General features: G+C 62.2%; 1 protein-coding gene across 2 annotated transcripts; it reads left to right on the forward strand.

Annotated features, from left to right (window-relative positions):
• Positions 1 to 1,202: 1,202 nt before the first annotated feature.
• RBCK1 (RANBP2-type and C3HC4-type zinc finger containing 1) lies at positions 1,203 to 15,591 on the forward strand. 2 transcript variants are annotated; one of them, XM_051845153.2, is made up of 13 exons: positions 1,203 to 1,333; positions 2,058 to 2,144; positions 2,798 to 2,942; positions 8,336 to 8,429; positions 8,524 to 8,722; positions 9,280 to 9,386; positions 9,460 to 9,633; positions 10,362 to 10,522; positions 11,117 to 11,228; positions 12,363 to 12,542; positions 13,864 to 13,962; positions 14,244 to 14,387; positions 15,059 to 15,591. In XM_051845153.2, exons 2-13 carry the CDS (start codon positions 2,123 to 2,125, stop codon positions 15,137 to 15,139), a joined length of 1,518 nt encoding a protein of 505 aa, XP_051701113.2. In that variant the 5' UTR covers positions 1,203 to 1,333; positions 2,058 to 2,122; the 3' UTR covers positions 15,140 to 15,591. The 2 variants fall into 2 exon arrangements, with proteins under 2 accessions (XP_051701113.2, XP_069907523.1); XM_070051422.1 differs by lacking the exons at positions 1,203 to 1,333; positions 10,362 to 10,522 and having other exon boundaries at positions 1,818 to 2,144.
• Positions 15,592 to 16,613: the final 1,022 nt, after the last annotated feature.

Genomic DNA, 16,613 nt, shown 5'->3' on the forward strand with positions numbered 1-16,613 from the left:
CCTATGTGGGTGGTAGGGGACTGAAAACTTGGGGCATTTTCCGCTTTTTCCAGGCCATTAGTAGGGAGCTGGATTGGAAGCAGAGCAGCCAGGACACAAACCCGCGGGCCTCTATGGGATGCTGGCATTACAGGCGGCAGCTTTACCCCCACACCACAACGCCGGCCCCAGGAGCCCTCTCGGTCTCTCTCAGTCTGCCTGCCTCTGAAATGGAGAGAGAAACTTCAGGGGCAGGAATTTGGTGCAGGAGTTAAGGCGCCTCTTGGGACACCTGCACCCCCATCAGAGTGGCCGGGTTCAGTCCTGGTTCTACTCCCGATCCCAGCTGCCTGCTGATGGGCACCATGGGGGGCTCGAATTCTGGGGGCCCCCTGGTCCCCATGGGAAACACGGCTTGAGTTCTGGACTCCTGGTTACTTGGGAGGAATGTTGAGGTTATCTGGGGGAATAAACCAGTGGATGGAAGATCTGTGTCTTCCAAATACAACTGAGAAGAATTACAATTTAAAGAATGAGGTCTAAACAAAAATGAACAACATCTGTCTGCAGACCACTGAAAAGCAGCAGCTGTCAAACTTGGCTTCTCAGACACCCCAGGACTTCACCACGCCTGATGCCCGCCCAGCCCCAGGCATTGCCCGTTAGCTCCCCTGCCATGTGGCCTGGGCATCAGAGGTGTTGAGGGCTCCCCAGGTGAGGACCATCGTCTTAAGGGCTCTTTCAGGCCAGATGAAAGCTGGTGCTCCGTTAGCTCATTTAACCTACAGCTCACGCACCTGTCGCACATCAGGAACTGCCCTAGACAAAAAACAGCAGTGAGCAACACGGAAGTCTGCCCTCTGGAAGCAGAAAACAGACCAAGAGGCAAGATACATATTCGCAGTAACACATGCTGAGAGCGGCAACTGAAGCCAGCGTGCGGATGTCAGGTTCAGATGGGGCGGCCAGGGGAGATTGAGGAGAGACCAAGATCAACGAGGAGCGAAGCATCCAGACTCGCATCTGGGCTATGCGAGGGGGTTCCTGTTCCGGGACCCAGGGGGCCAGTGGCGCTTGAGTGGGGGGGGAGGGGGCAGTAGTCAGAGGCGTAGTAGGGGGCGAGGCGGGCCTCAAAGACACTTCGCTTTTCCTGTAGTCGCACCGGAGTATTTGAGTGTGGGGCGTGACATGGCTTGATTGACATTTCAACAGGCCTGTCGGGTAGCAGTGGGCGGGAACGGGCTGGGCAGTGAAGCAAGGCGCCCAGTGATGCCGGTCCCCGGACCCCGAAATAGCAGAGAACTGAGCACAGGTGCAGCGAGAGGAGGCGACGGCTCCTGGATCCACTCTGCAGGTGCAGCCCGCGGGATCTGCGGAGCCACGGGATGAGCAAAACTAAAAGGGGCGGGATGCTGGGGGCACGCAAAGGGTTGCCAGCCTTTGCTGAGAATGCAAACCTCACCCATGGCCCCGTGGAAAGGGGAGGGTCGCCGCTAGAGGCAGCGTCCGTCCCGGTGTGCCGGCCGCCCGAGGGGACAGGTGCGAGCCAGGGCTCACAGAGCGCCCGCCCCGCCCCCGCCGGCCAGCCCCGGCCCCGCCCCCCGCGAAGCCCAGGAGTCGGCGGTCAGCCCCGGGGTACGGGACGGGGTCGCCTGGGGCCGGGGTCCTGCGCCCCCGGGACCGCTTGGTGGGGTCGGGGACGCCAGGGACGGACAGCCCGGGTGTCTGCGGCCGCTGACCGGGGATCCAGCTGAGCTGACAGCTTTCCGGGCCTGAGCCGGCCCACTTCCGGGGCCGCCGCTTTCACTTTCTCTTCCGCCCAGGCGGCGCCCCTCCCCCTCCTGGTTCTGTCAGCGGCGCCTCCGGGAGGGGCCGGGGTCGGGCTGCGGGGAGTAGTGGGGTCCCCGCCGCCCGCACCCCTCTCGCCCGTCGCGGGCTCGCCGCCGCCGCCGCGCTTGCACCGCCCCGGGCGGGGTGCGGCCCTCGACCCCGACTCCCGCCCGGGCCGCCGAGGCTCCCGCAGAGTGTAGGCCGCCCGCGGGGCCCTGAGCCGCTCCTGGTCCCCTGCGCTCCCCCAGGTGACCGAAGGCAGCGATTCCCCGGAGCCACGGCCCCCTAGGGGGGATGGGTGCAGCCGCCCCCGATGGACGAGAAGACCAAGAAAGGTGGGCGCGGCGTGGGGCCTCGGGCGGGACCCTGCCTTGCCTACGCAGAAGGGCCTGGAGACGGGGCTCCCTCCCGCCCTCGGCCCACCTGCCCCTGCAGTTCCGCCCTTCGGGCCTCGAGGCCCTGAGCCGGCTCTGCTCCGGGAGCGGGGTGGGGGTTTCCCGAGGACGCAGAGCCCTGAAGGGGACGACCTCGCCGACCGGGGCCCCGGCGTGCTGCCGCTCCTGCCCTCACCCCCTCGCTCCGCCTCCCTTACTGCTGTGCCGTTAAAGCCCCCGGCCCGGCCTGCGGGCCTCGGGGACCCCCAGCCTGCCGGGCTCAGCCCCGGGCTCCCTCTGCCGGCATTTCTGTTTACGTCCGGCATTTCTCGCCCGAGGCCTTTCCCCCCCTCCCCCACCGGGCGCCCTTTCCACCTGCTCCTCCCCCAGCGTTACTCTCCCGAGCCCCTGGAGAGCGGGGGTGGGGGGGAATGGGTCCCAGTAGCCTGGGGGAGGGAGAGTCCCAGCAGGCCCCGAAAGAGATGGACCTGGAAGCCGGCTGTCGAGGGATGTGTGGGGGTTCGCCAGGAAGCGGCAGGGACTCCTGCCCCCCTCCCCCACCCCGCTCCGGAGAGGATCCCGTGCTAACCTGTGCCTGCTGTGCTGGCCCTCAGCCGAGGAGATGGCGCTGAGCCTGGCCAGGGCAGTGGCGGGCGGCGATGAGCAGGCGGCTGTGAAGTGTGCCACCTGGCTGGCGGAGCAGCGGGTGCCCCTGCGCATGCAGCTGAAGCCTGAGGCCTCCCCCACAAAGGACATCAGGTGAGCCGCGCGGCCCGCGGGGCCCAGGCCTCGGCTTCCCCAGCCGCTGTTGGCACCCGCACATGCTGGCCTGTAGAAAAGTTACTCCTGGTGGCAGGCGCTGAGGCCGGAAAACCTGGTTTCATTTAATTTCTTTTCTTGTTCTTCCTTTTTTTGTTTCCTCTCCTTTTCTTTCTCTTAAAAAAAAATACTTGAAGGGGAGAGTGAGAGGTGGATGGGGAGAGACAGATCTTCCATCCGCGGGTTCTCTCCTCAGGTGATGGCAGTGGCCGGGGCTGGACCAGGCCAAAACCAGGAGCCTGAAGCCCCGTCTGCCTCTCCCATGTGGGTGCAGAGGCCTAAGTGCTTTCGCAGCACGTTAGCAGGGAGTGGGATGGGAGTGGAACAGCCAAGACTCGAACCACTGCCCTGATACAGGGCCGCCGCTTAGCCGTGTACCACAGGGCTGGCCTGAGACTTGTTTTTTTTTTTTTTAAAGATTTATTTGAGAGGGAGGAGTTAACAGAGAGGTCTTCTATCTGCTGGTTTACTCCCCAGACAGCCACAATGATCAGAGCTGGGTCAAGCCTAAGCCAGGAGCTTCCTCTGGATCTCCCACGTGGGTGCAGGGGCCCAAGCACTTGGGCCATCTGCTGCTTTCCCAGGTGCGTTAGCAGGGATGCTGGCTTGGAAGCAGAACAGCTGGGACTTGAACTGGCGCCTCTATGGGAGGCTGGTGCACAGGCAGAGGCTTAACCTACTCTGCCACAGTGACCGCCCCCATCCCCACCCCCACCCCCACCCCCACCCCCTGGTTTCAAACCCCAGGTGTGTTGCACATCAACTGAGACACAGGGCAGGGCACCTGCCCTCTGAGCACTTAGATTGTCTGGTAAATTGGGATGATAATGAACTGTCTTGAGGCTGTGAGGACACGCACTGGCATGGCTGGCCTGTGACAGAACAACACCGTGGTGGCATAAACAAGTCTGGTGGCCTGGGGCCGGCACTGTTTTGTAGTAAGTTAAGCCTCTGCCTGCAGCACTGGCCTCCCACATGGTGTCAGTTCACATCCCGCACGCTCCAATTCTGATCCAGCTTTCTGCTATGGCCTGGGAAAGCGGTAGAAGATGGCCCAAGTGCTTGGGCCCCTGCACCCATGTGGGAGACCCAGAGAAAGCTCCTGGCTTCGATTTGCCCAGCTCTAGCTGTTGTGGGCATTTGGGAGGTGGACCAGCAGACGGAAGACCTCTGTCTCCCTCTCTCTCAAATCTTCAAAAAAACAAACAAACCTGTAGGCAGGCGGTCCGGGTGGAGGCTGTGTTCCTCTTTGTCCTCGGAGGCTCAGGCTGCTGCTGCCTTCTGCCATTCATGGTCTTCATTCTGAGATTCACCTCATGGTCCAAAGTGGCTGTCCCAACCCCAGCCATCACACAGAAGGGAAGACTCCCCTGAAGAGCATAACTCAGAAGTCGTACCTGCTTTTCCCTCTCACTTCCTGTGGCTGTGGAGCAGGACTTACTCTCACACTTCCTTGGCTGGATGCGGGGCTGTGCGGTGCAGTGGTGCATCCCACAGGAATTCAGAACAGCTTCTGCCAGGGGAGGCAAAGGCGAACACGTTCTGCCGTCTGCACCCTGGGAGACCTGAACCTGATGCTGAAATGCTTAGCACAGTCCTGGCAGAGTCACCCGTTGGTGTTGCCGCCTGGGGTTTTTGTCCCCTCTCCCCCCTCCTTTTTTTTTTTTTTTAATATTTATTTATTTATTTATTTATTTATTTATTTTTTTTTTTAATTTTTGACAGGCAGAGTGGACAGTGAGAGAGAGAGACAGAGAGAGAAAGGTCTTCCTTTTGCCGTTGGTTCACCCTCCAATGGCCGCCGCTGCAGCCGGCGCACCGCGCTGATCCGATGGCAGGAGCCAGGATCCAGGTGCTTTTTCCTGGTCTCCCACGGGGTGCAGGGCCCAAGCACCTGGGCCATCCTCCACTGCACTCCCTGGCCATAGCAGAGAGCTGGCCTGGAAGAGGGGCAACCGGGACAGAATCCGGCGCCCCAACCGGGACTAGAACCCGGTGTGCCGGCGCCGCAAGGTGGAGGATTAGCCTAGTGAGCCACGGCGCCGGCTCTTTAATATTTATTTGAAAGTCAGAATTACCCAGAGAAAGAGAGGCAGAGAGGTCTTCCATCTGCTGGTTCACTCCCCAATTGGCTGCAACGGGCAGAGCTGCGCCGATCTGAAGCCAGGAGCTTTTTCTGGGTCTCCCATGCAGGTACAGGGGCTTAAGGACTTGGGTCATCATCTTCTACTTTCCCAGGCCACAGCAGAGAGCCGGACTGGAAGTGGAGCAGCCAGGACTCGAACCGGTGCCCGGTGCCCATATGGGATGCCGGCACTGCAGACAGTGGCTTTCCCTGTTATACCACAGTGCTGGCCCCTTCCCTGCCTTTTTTTATAAGCTATGTAATAGCAGTAGTTTTAGTTTCTGATTCTCAGTTCTCCACATGGAGAATTTGATTTTTTTCCCACATTCTGTGGAGGTCAGACTCGCATCCTACAGCTCGGCCATTTCGGGCAAATCGTTCAGTGACCTCCTTCAGTTTACTGAAAGCTGTGCACCGGGTACCATGATCCCTTTTGGAGCCTTTTCGTCCTCTCAGAAGGAAACGGTGCACCCGGTTACTCCGGTCCCCTCCTCAGCCTCCAGCCCCAGGGAACCACGCACCTGCTTCATAGCTAGGGCTTTGCCAGCTCTGGAGATTTCACACAAGAGGAACTGGGACATGTGGCCCTTTGGGGTCTGGCTTCTTTTTACTGTGCATCAAGTTTTCTAGATTCATATGTTGCATACATCATCTTAAAAAGTAAATAGATTTTAAAATCTACGTATTTTCCTGTTATTTGAAAAATCTTCCATCCCTAATTCATTCCCCTAACACCCACAACAGCCAGGGCTGGACCCGGCTGAAGTCAGGAGCTAGGAACTCCATCTGGTCTCCCAGACGGGTATCAGGGGCCCACATTCTCGAACCATCACTGCTGCCTCCCAGGGTGCTCATTAGCAGGAAGCTGGCATCCAAAGCAGAGCCGGGACTTGAACCCACGCTCTCCCGCATAGAATGCCGGTGTCCTGAGCTCGGCCTGCCCATAGAGCGTCATTCTGAATAATCGTCCAGGGGCCTGTGCTGTGTTAAGCTGCTGCCTGCAGTGCTGGCTCCTCCACTTCCAATCCAGCTCCCTGCTAATATGCTTGGGAGGGCAGTGGAAGATGGCCCAAGTGCTTGGGCCCCTGCACCTGTATGGGAGACGGGGAAGAAGCCCCTGGCTTCCGTCTGGCCCAGCCCAGGCAGTTGTGGTCATCTGGGGAGTAAACCAGCAGGTGGAAGATCTCTCTCTCTCTTCCTGTCTCTGTAACTCTTTCAAACAATTAAATTAAATCTTTAACAAATTGCCTATTGGCAACTTTTGAAAAAAAATCATCCGTTGTGTGGACACTGCATTTCATCCTCCATTCATCGGTTGATGGACATGTGGGTTGTTTCTGTTCTGTTATGAATGATGTTGCCATGAACATTTGTGTCCACGTTTTAACATGGACATGTTTTTATCTCAAGTGGAATTCCTGGACCATATGGTGACTGTTTAACCATTGGAAGAGCTGTCAGATTGTTTTTCAAAGTGGTTGCACTGGGGCTGGAGTTGTGACATAGCGGGTAAAGCCACTGCCTACAGTGCCAGCATCCCATATGGGCACTGGTTCAAGACCACTCCACTTCCAATCCAGCTCCCTGCTAATGACCTGGGAAAGCAGCAGCAGATAGTCCAAGTGTTTGGGCCCCTGCACCCACGTGGGAGACCCAGATGAAGCTCCTGGCCGTTGTAGCCATCTGGCGAGTGGTCCAGGGGATGGAAGATCTCTCTGTCTCCCCCTCTCTGTAACTCTCACTTTCAAGTAATTCTTTTTCTTTTTTTTTTTCTTTTTTGACAGGCAGAGTGGACAGTGAGAGAGAGAGACAGAGAGAAAGGTCTTCCTTTTGCCGTTGGTTCACCCTCCAATGGCCGCCGTGGCCGGCGCACCGCGCTGATCCGATGGCAGGAGCCAGGAGCTTCTCCTGGTCTCCCATGGGGTGCAGGGCCCAAGCACCTGGGCCATCCTCCACTGCACTCCCGGGCCACAGCAGAGAGCTGGCCTGGAAGAGGGGCAACCGGGGCAGAATCCGGCGCCCCAACCGGGACTAGAACCCGGTGTGCCGGCGCCGCTAGGCGGAGGATTAGCCTAGTGAGCTGCGGTGCCGGCTTCAAGTAAATTTTAAAGACAACAAAGTGGCTGCACCATTTTACATTCCCACTGGGAGTGTGTTCAGGGCGCCAGCTTCTCCAGACCTTCTCCAGCACTTCTTATCTTTGATTATAGTCCTCTGAGTCTGGAGGGGGTAGCTTTGTGTGTGTGTGTGTGCGTGTGTGTGTGCGCTTAAGATTCATTTATTTGAAAGGCAGAGCAACAGATTTTCCATGCGCTGCTTTGCTCCCCAGATGCCAGTAACAGCCAAGGCTGGGTCAGACCGAAGCCAGGAGCCGGAAACCCCGTCTGGGTTGCCCACGTGGGTGGCAGGGGCCCCAGTACTTGGGCCATTACCTGCTACCTCCCAGGGAGTAGATTAGCAGGAAGCTGGATTGGAAGTGGAGTAGCCAGGGCTCAAACCAGGTGCTCCGAGAGGGCTGTGGCGGGATGCCGATGTATCCAGCAGGGATTTAACTGCCGTGTCCCCGGCCTGGGCCAGCAGTCACTTTTTAATGTTGAAAACCTCCGCCTCATTCCCCAGTTGCTTCCGGTCTCTTCCTTATTGGAAGCGGTGTGTTCCCAGCCTCGCTGAAGGACCCAGCTAGGCTTTGCAGCCCTGCACCCTAAATCATCTTTACCTTAGCTCTTCCTCTCCTGCTCTTCACCTGCCTGAAGTGTTGGCGGGTCTTTGAGGAAGTCGGTGTTAGACCACTTCCCCTGTCTCTGTGGAGTCCGCCCTCCAGCGGTCATCGCCTGCTTTCTTGGGTGGAGACCCCAGCACCTATCTGCGCCCCATGGTCTTAGCTGTAGAAAGGGGGTTGTGCAGCAGTGCCACCTGCCTCGGGGGTTCGTTGCAAGGACTGAGTTAATGTTAAGTGTGAGGAAGATTCCTGGCCGTAGACAGCTGGGCCTGGGAGTGTGGCTGCAGTGTGGGGGAGGAGGTAGTGCGGGGTGCCGAGCCGCAGGGTTTGGCTTGTCCCAACAGCAGTGGGGAGCCAGTGAGGGGGGTAAGCTGTAGATTCTAGCACAGGAGGGGTTCAGGGGCGTGGGAATCCAGGGCAGCCCCTCCCCAGACTGAAGCCCACGTGCAAGCAAGGACTCCTGTGCAGCCTTGCCCTTCCTTCCCCCAGGCTGTGGGTGAGCGTGGAGGATGCGCAGATGCACACGGTCACCATCTGGCTCACGGTGCGCCCCGACATGACGGTGGCTTCCCTCAAGGACATGGTGAGAGCGGTGCCTTCGGCCTGTCCTCAGCCCCCGGCCCCGCCTCCCGCGCCTCCGCCCTCCCCGCCACTGCCGTCTGTCGGTGCCCCGCCAGGTGTTCCTGGACTACGGCTTCCCACCCGTCCTGCAGCAGTGGGTGATTGGGCAGCGGCTGGCACGAGACCAGGAGACCCTGCACTCGCATGGGGTGCGGCGGAACGGGGACAGCGCCTACCTGTACCTGCTGTCGGCCCGCAACACCTCGCTCAACCCTCAGGAGCTGCACCGCCAGCGGCAGCTGCGGATGCTGGAAGGTGAGCCCCGTCCTCAGCAGGAGACGCCCACCGGGAGCACCGAGGGCCGCTGGCGTGGGAGGGGCCAAAAAACCTGGACTATAAACCCCGTGACGCTTTGCCATGGACACCCCCGGTGTGAGCGTTTCCTTCACGAGAAACGTGGTCCACTCCCGTTGCCACGGTCACGCCCCCGTCCCGCAGGTCGGCTGGGATGTGGTTACCCCGCCTGTAGAGTTCGCTGGGCTCTGCCAGCCGGCCTGCCGCTGTCCTTCAGACGTAGAATTTGGCTATGGGGCGCGGCTCCGTCCCCGTCATCCCTGCCGGCCACGGGGCTCCCGGCTCTGCCCTGACGCAGGGCGTCGGTGTCCCACGCTTCCTCTTCTACGGTTCCGAGTCAGGACCGCCCCCTACCCCCAGGCTCACCGGAGGTGCAGGATGGTGTGACACGGGGTCTTATGGGAGCAGCAGGGCCCTGACCCCGGCAGGCTGGGCCTGGGGACCTAGGGAGGAGGGAGGCCTGTGGGCTGGCTGGGGAGTGGGCCGCACGGATCTGCCAACCTTCACCTTGTCTGCAGATCTGGGCTTCAAGGACCTCACGCTGCAGCCAAGGGGCCCCCTGGAGCCGGCCACCCCGAAGCCAGCAGCCCCCCAGGAGCCAGATGCAGTCCCTGAGCCCCCGCCGGTAAGCAGCCTCCGTGGCCCTCCTCCCTGGCCCGTGCCCCGCCCTGTCTGGCTCACGTTCCCTGTGCCCCCAGGTGGGCTGGCAGTGCCCGGGGTGCACCTTCATCAACAAGCCCACGCGGCCTGGCTGTGAGATGTGCTGCCGCGCGCGGCCTGAGGCCTACCAGGTCCCTGCCTCGTACCAGCCGGATGAGGAAGAGCGAGCGCGCCTGGCGGGCGAGGAGGAGGGGCTGCGCCAGTACCAGCAGGTGGGCACGGGAGGCCCGGGACGGGCACCTGCACCCCGGGCTGGGGAGGGAGGCGCCTGTGCACTGCCGCTGTCCCGTTCCGCCTTGCCTGCTCATGCTGCCGCTGTGACCCTGCACTGGACTGTGGCCATGTTCTCGGTCACCTCTGGCTGAGGCCCACTCCCTGGCTGTGACACAGCCCCACCTTTGTGTGGCTGCAGCTCCCCTCGTTTTGATACACACTCCCCCATGTACATAGATGCATCCCTGGCCATGACCCTGGCATGCCTCAGCCTAGACCTCATCCCCATCTACCTGTGACCTGGCTCCCACTGTACCCGCACGACCTCACCCTGGACCTCCTCCTCCTGACCCCGCCCTCCCTCATCCCTTCCCCCTCCCCTCCAGCATGACCCACTCCTGCCTTCCTGGGACCTGCCCTGTGGTGGCACTGGCAGACTGCATCGGGCCAGCTCTCGTGCCTGCCCTTCCTGTGGACACGGGCTCTGCCCGCTGTACCCACCGTGACCACTCCGCGGCGCACCCGCAGCCTCGCTCTGCTCTGGCTTCGCCACCTCACCGTTCCCCCGCTCTCCCCTGGGCGCAGCCCCGCCCCACCCCTTCCTGACCCCGTCTGGCCCTCTGCCGTCTCTCGTCTCCACCTCCTTCCCGGCCCTGCTCCCAGCCCCACTCCCACCTCCTGGCCAGTCCCAGCCTGACCCCGGGCCTGGCCCCGCCCCTGTGCCCAGCGGAAGCAGCAGCAGCAGGAGGGGAACTACCTGCAGCACCTCCAGCTGGAGCAGAGGAGCCTGGTGCTGAGCGCCGAGCCCACCGAGTGCCCCGTGTGCTACTCGGCGCTGGGGCCCGGCGAGGCCGTGGTGCTGCGGGAGTGTCTGCACGCCTTCTGCAGGTGCGCCCGCCCCGGCACACAGGGCTGAGTGTGGGGGGGGCCCTGCGCTCTCACAGCTCCTTGGGCGCTCACAGAAACCTGGAGGAGGTACCCTCTGTCTCCCCATTTTACATATGAGATAGGTTCAGAGAAGCCAAGCAACTAACCCCAGGCTGCACAGCTCCTAGAGGAGCCCGGAGAGGATGCTGGGTACTCTGGCTCCCTTTCCCACTGAGCTTTGGGGGCAGGCAGGCCACCGCTCTGAGGCCACTGCCCTGGCCCCCCGCCCCACACGGAGGGAGTGTGTGTGTCCATCCGCCACAGCAGACTGGAGAGCCCTGGCTGCCGGGCTCGCCCAGCGCCTACCTGGGGATGACGTGGGTCGGCTGTCACCGATGTGCCAGCTGCTATAACAGGGATCCTAGCACAGGCCACAGCCCGCCTGGGAGGCAGCCCTGGAGCAGAGGGGTCCTCGTGGCCAGAGCGGGAGGACCTGGGGAGGGCGTGGCTGCCAGGCTGAGAGCCCCGCTTGGGGGCTGGCAAGGGGAGGTGGGGAGAGTTGAGGAGAAGCCCGCCAAGTCCAGGTCTCACGCCCCCCCTCCCTCTGCTCCGCAGGGAGTGCCTGCAGGGCACCATCCGCAACAGCCAGGAGGCCGAGGTCTCCTGCCCCTTCATTGACAACACCTACTCGTGCCCGGGCAAGCTGCTGGAGCGGGAGATCCGGGCGGTACGGCGGGCCCGGGCCCTAAGTCTCGCTCCGCTGGGGGGCCAGGGGCGGGTGGCTTCCTCCCTGGGGGAGCCGGGGCCCCAGGCAGGACCAGCCCAGAGAGAAGCCGTCCTTGTGGAGACCCGGGCCGGGCCAGGGGTGTGCTGCAGCCCGATGGCCTGGCCCCGTGACCGGGAGTCAGGCCCCTGCCCTCCGTGTGCGGTGTCTTACCGCCTGCCTTTCCGTTTCAAGAGTTGTGACGATGGCAGTGAGGGGCGTGCGGCAGGAACCCAGAGCGGAGTGACACGGAAGGCCCTTGCAGCAGCTGTTCCCGGGCAGCAGTGTCGCTCGCGGTGGCTTAGGACAGCAGCTGCCTGCTCGGCTCACGAAGCTGCAGGGCGGCCCTTTGGTTGGGCTTAGCTGGCAGCTTGCGTGGCGGCCTGGTTTAGGGTGGTCTCGGCTGCTGTGGCTGGGCGGTGGCCGGGCCCGTGCACCTGCTCCCATGCTGGTCGCAGGGGCCTCAGCTTGGCTGTAGGGGAGCCCCTGTGCTTCCCACCTGCTGCCCCCAGGTAGATGCGACCCTTCCTCTTGGCTACAGCAAGTCACACCTCGAGGCCAGCATCCGGGTGGGAGGGCCCTGCCCAGGGTGTGGACTCAGGGCCACAAGGACCAGAATCTGCTGAGGGGACACGCATCAGTGGCTGGAGCTCACACTCGGGGCTTCGAGTGTGGAGGGGCAGGGAGCAGCAGAGCGATGCAGGAGTGGATGCCTGTTTTAAGGTTTATTTATTTGAGAGGCAGAGCGACAGAGATCTTCCATCCACTGGTTCACTTTCCAGGTGCTCACAACAGGCAGGTGTGGGCCAGGGAAAAGCCAGGAGCTTCTTCTGGGTCTCCCACATGGGTGCAGGGGCCCAAGGACTTGGCCGTCCTCCACTGCCTCCCCAGGTGCATCAGCGGGGAGCTAGATTGGAAGTGGGGCGGCTAGGGTACACACTGGCGCCCCCTCTTAAGTGGAGTGTTTGACTAGAAGGGTTAGGTTAGTCAAGAGCAGAGCCTGGGACTTGGCTGGGGGTGTCCGGGGGGACGCTTGGTGCAGAGGACCATAGGTCAGGTGCTGGGAACCCCAAGTGACAAGGCTGCGATGTGTCCCAGCTCCTGTCCCCCGAGGACTACCAGCGCTTTCTGGACTTGAGCGTCTCCATCGCCGAGAACCGCAGTGCCTTCAGCTACCACTGCAAGACCCCGGACTGCAAGGGCTGGTGCTTCTTCGAGGATGACGTCAACGAGTTCACCTGCCCTGTGTGTTTCCATGTCAACTGCCTGCTCTGCAAGGTAGGGGCGAGACCCACTGCTCACTGCTCGGTGCCTGCTGTCCTGGGCGGAGCTGTGCCACTGGCTGGTCACAGCTAAGAGCTGCATGGCAGCCGGAGCCTGGCTTGGGCCTGAACCACGTCGCAGCCCTGGCCTCACACGCAGCCTCAACCCTGGGCCGAGCCCGGTTCTGGCCCCAGTCCTAGGCTGTGCCTCAATCCCAGGCTAGGTTCCGACCCACCCAAGTCCCAATCCTTGCCACGCGCCAGGCCTGACCCTGATGTGAACCAGGCTCTATAGCAAAATCCTCCTGTTCCCGTGCCAAGCCTGGTCCCTGGCTCTGACTGGACCTTAGTCTCAGTCCCAGCCCAGACCCCAAGGCTGGCTCCAGGCTGAGTCTCGACCCTTGTCCTGAAGTGAGCTGTGCCCCCCCGCCTCCCCCCACCCCAGCCAGACTGAGCCCTGCCGCATTCTTCTCCCAGGCAGCTCCCTGGCCCAGCCACCTCAAAAGCTGGCTGAGGTGAGGAGCAGGCCGGCAGTTTGGGTATCCGGGTAGTCTCAGCCGAGCAGGTGTAGTCCCTGAGCCCTGGGCAGAACCAGGGTGGGGGCCTAAGGCCTGGGGCTCAGGGGGAGCTGCCCAGGCGGGGCTTCAGAGGTACAGAGTCTCACCCTGGGTGACGACCTTGGCTCCACCTCCCCAGCCTTAGTGTCCTCTTCTGTAAAGTGGGTGTGTGGACAGGAGGCGAAGCCCTGTCACTGACGGTATCTAGAGGCCTGGAGTCCACGGGGCCGGTGTTGTGCAGTGGGTTAAGCCACCGCCTGCAGTGCCGGATGCCCCTATGGGTGCTGGTTCGCATCCCGGCTGCTCCACTTCCAGTCTAGCTCCCTGCTAATGTGCCATTTGCGGCCATTCGGGGAGTGAACCAGCGGGCTGAAGACTTCTCTTTCTGTCCCTCTGTAACTAACTTCCAGATAATAAGTCAGTCTTAAAAAAAGTGGGGGGAGGGGCAGAGAGATTTTTCCATTGCTGGTTCATTCTCCAGATGGCTGCAATGGCCAGGGCCGGGGCAGGCCCAAGCCAGGAGCCTGGAACTCCACGTAGGTCTCTCACATGAGTGGCAGGGGCCTAAGAACCTGGGCTGTCACTTGCTGCCTCCCAGGGAGTGAATTAGTCAACTAGCAGGGAGCTGGATTGGCAGTGGAGCAGCCAGGATGTGGACTGGCGCTCACAGGGGTGCTGGCATTGCAGGCTGTGGTTGGACCTAATGGGCCTGATGCCAGGCCCTCTGCTGCTGCTTCAGTCCCCTGGGGACCTTTCACCTCTGCCCTTTGCCCCCTGCAGGCCATCCACGAGCACATGAACTGCAGGGAGTATCAGGACGACCTGGCCCTGCGGGCGCAGAATGACGTGGCTGCCCGGCAGACGACAGAGATGCTGAGGGTGAGGCTGGGCAGGGCTGAGGGACGCGAGTCCTGGGGGCTTCTGGGGGCTGGGCTTGCTCCGTCTGCAGGCCCTGCCCTCTCTCTGGCTGTCACTCCCAGCCAGTGGAAGGCCTCGGGCCAAGTGGGCAGGTGGTGAGCAGCAGGAAGAGCCTCTGGCAGAGGCCGGGGCCCACGGGGACCTAGGAGCGGGCAGCCCGGGGGGGACTTCACGGCTCCGGGGCGGGGCAGGGGCAGGGTGAGGCGGGCGGTGGCTCCAGCTCAGCGCCTGCTCCGCTCCAGCTGATGCTGCAGCAGGGGGAGGCCATGCACTGCCCGCAGTGCCAGATCGTGGTGCAGAAGAAGGACGGCTGCGACTGGATCCGCTGCACCGTCTGCCACACCGAGATCTGCTGGGTCACCAAGGGCCCGCGCTGGGGCCCCGGGGTGAGTGCGGGGAGAGGGCTGCGGGCAGGGGAGGGCGCCATCCTGGAGGAGGACCTGAGAAACTGCGGCCCCAGGGCCCACTCCAGCACCCCCTCAAGGTCACAGTGTTCTTCATGTCTTTCTGTGGCTGAAAAACTGCCCGGAGGCGAGCAGGGCCGTGTGACAGTGAAACCTGTGCAGCGCCCACGGCTCGGCACCCGTCTGCCTGTCGGCGCTGGCGGCTTTTCCCCCGCAGATCTCAGGACCAGGTGGCCTCCCGGGCTAGGATGCTGGCCCCGTAGGAGGGCGCAGCAAGCAAGGGCTCCACGTGGAGCTGAGGGGTTGGCCCTGGCTCTGGCACATGCTGGCTGCCAGTCACCTCTTCTGGGAAATGGGGATGACAGAATCCAGAGTGTCTGCTGCGGGGCTGTCCGTGCCGGGGCTGTGGTTACCGCATGTGGGGCTGAGCCGCCCTCCCGCCTGCCAGGACAGCAGGGAACACAGGGCCTTTCCCTGCCTGGCTCCGGTGCAGCTAGACCGGGGCCGGGGTTCACGCCTGCTTCCTGGGGGCGGCTGAGGCTCGGAGCTGCTCTTGACAGATGACTGGCAGGGCCAAGGCCCCCACAGCGGGGACACAGCAGGGGGCTGTCCTCTTTGCCCTGACATTCTCTTCACTTCCTCTCACCCTCCAGGGCCCAGGGGACACCAGCGGGGGCTGCCGCTGCCGGATGAACGGAGTTCCTTGCCACCCAAGCTGTCAGAACTGCCACTGAGCCTCAGGGCGGAATCCCCTCGCCCGCCCGGCCCCAGCTTTCCAGGCTGGGGGGGGGAGGTGCCTGCAGAGGCCCAGGCTCGTGAGCTGTGTGGGCAGCCTTGTCTGGCGGCCATCCGTGGCCATGTGCCCTGTGCCTTTGCCCTCCCCTGGGACTTGCCAGTCTCAGCTCTCAGCTGTCTGCAGCTCCCTGGCCGGAAGCCTTGCTGGGGAGCCTCCTGTGACTCCATGCTGCTCCCTGAGCCCCGGACTGCTGAACACCGGCGCCTGCAGCCTCGTCCCTCCGCCGGCTCTCTGGGGATGGCTTTGCCCTGACTACGCCGTGGGAGGCCGAGGGCCTCTGAGAACTGCTGCTAACCTGTGTCGGGCCAGGAGGGCGGCTGGGTGGGGCCTGAAGCTCAGCCTGGGTCTCCCTCCTGCCCCCACAAGCTGATTAAAGTGGTTTTCCAGGAACGGGTGAGTGTGGTGTCGCTGAGGGGTGACTGTCATGGGCTGGGACCCTGCACAGGTAGGATCCCAGGAGCTCCGAGAACGCCACCAGGAGAGTGATCTGTCGCCCCTCTGATAGGCTGTGGCTGAGCTCTGGGATCTCGTACAGACGAGGGCCAAGGACACTCCTGGGCCAGCACGAGTCCGGCCACGCAGTCTGCAGGTCAGCGTGCGCTTGGCGTGACAGGTGCTGCCCAAGACAGGCAGTCCCACAGTGCCCTCTGAGTGGGCATCCAGGGCTGGCGGCCTAAGACCGCTTGGGACCAGATGACGCTGTGGCCACTGGGGTGATGCTGACCACCCTGACAGCTCAGGCGAGGCAGCCATTACTGCTTCCGCAGTATCCTGATCCACTCTGCTGGGCAGACGCGTGAAACCCGGTGCTTAGATGTCCAAAAACCTGTTCTGTTCTTCCTTTCAGTCCCCGCAGACAGTCCCTTCATTCAGATCACGGGGCCCAGGTGCAGGGCTGGCTGAGGTGTTCATCGGTCAATGAATAGTCACCAAGGGCCAGTGCCGTGGCACACTGGGTTAAGTCACCACCCCATGTCAGGACACCAGTTTGAGTCCAAGCTGCTTTGTTGTCGTTGTTTGCTTCTGCCTCTCTGTAACGCTGCATTTCAGAGAGAGGTCTTCCATCTACTGGTTCACTCCCCCAGATGGCTGTGACAGCTGGAGCAGAGCTGATCTGAAGCCAGGAGTTTCTTCCAGGTCTCCCATGCAGGTGCAGGGGCCCAAGCACTTGGGCCATCTTCTACTGCTTTCCCAGGACACAGCAGAGAGCTGAAACGGAAGTGGAGGAGGGGCCAGCGCTGTGGCGTAGCAGGTAAAGTTGCTGCCTGCTGTGCCAGCATCCCATAGGGGCGCTGGTTCAAGTCCTGGCTGCTCCACTTCCAATCCAGCTCTCTGCTATGGCCTGGGAAAGCAGTGGAAGATGGCCCAAGTGCTTGGGCCCCTGCACCCACCTGGGAGACCCGGAAGAAGCT

The sequence above is a fragment of the Oryctolagus cuniculus genome, chromosome 11 (assembly GCF_964237555.1).
Source record: "Oryctolagus cuniculus chromosome 11, mOryCun1.1, whole genome shotgun sequence".
Classification (NCBI taxonomy): domain Eukaryota; kingdom Metazoa; phylum Chordata; class Mammalia; order Lagomorpha; family Leporidae; genus Oryctolagus; species Oryctolagus cuniculus.

Bases quoted from the DNA above. Each gene is read 5' to 3' on its own strand.
- RBCK1 (XM_051845153.2), top strand. From the start codon at position 2,123: ATGGACGAGAAGACCAAGAAAG. The intron at 9,387-9,459 runs GTAAGCAGCCTC...CTGTGCCCCCAG, and splicing joins CAGTCCCTGAGCCCCCGCCG to GTGGGCTGGCAGTGCCCGGG. The intron at 11,229-12,362 runs GTACGGCGGGCC...GATGTGTCCCAG, and splicing joins TGGAGCGGGAGATCCGGGCG to CTCCTGTCCCCCGAGGACTA.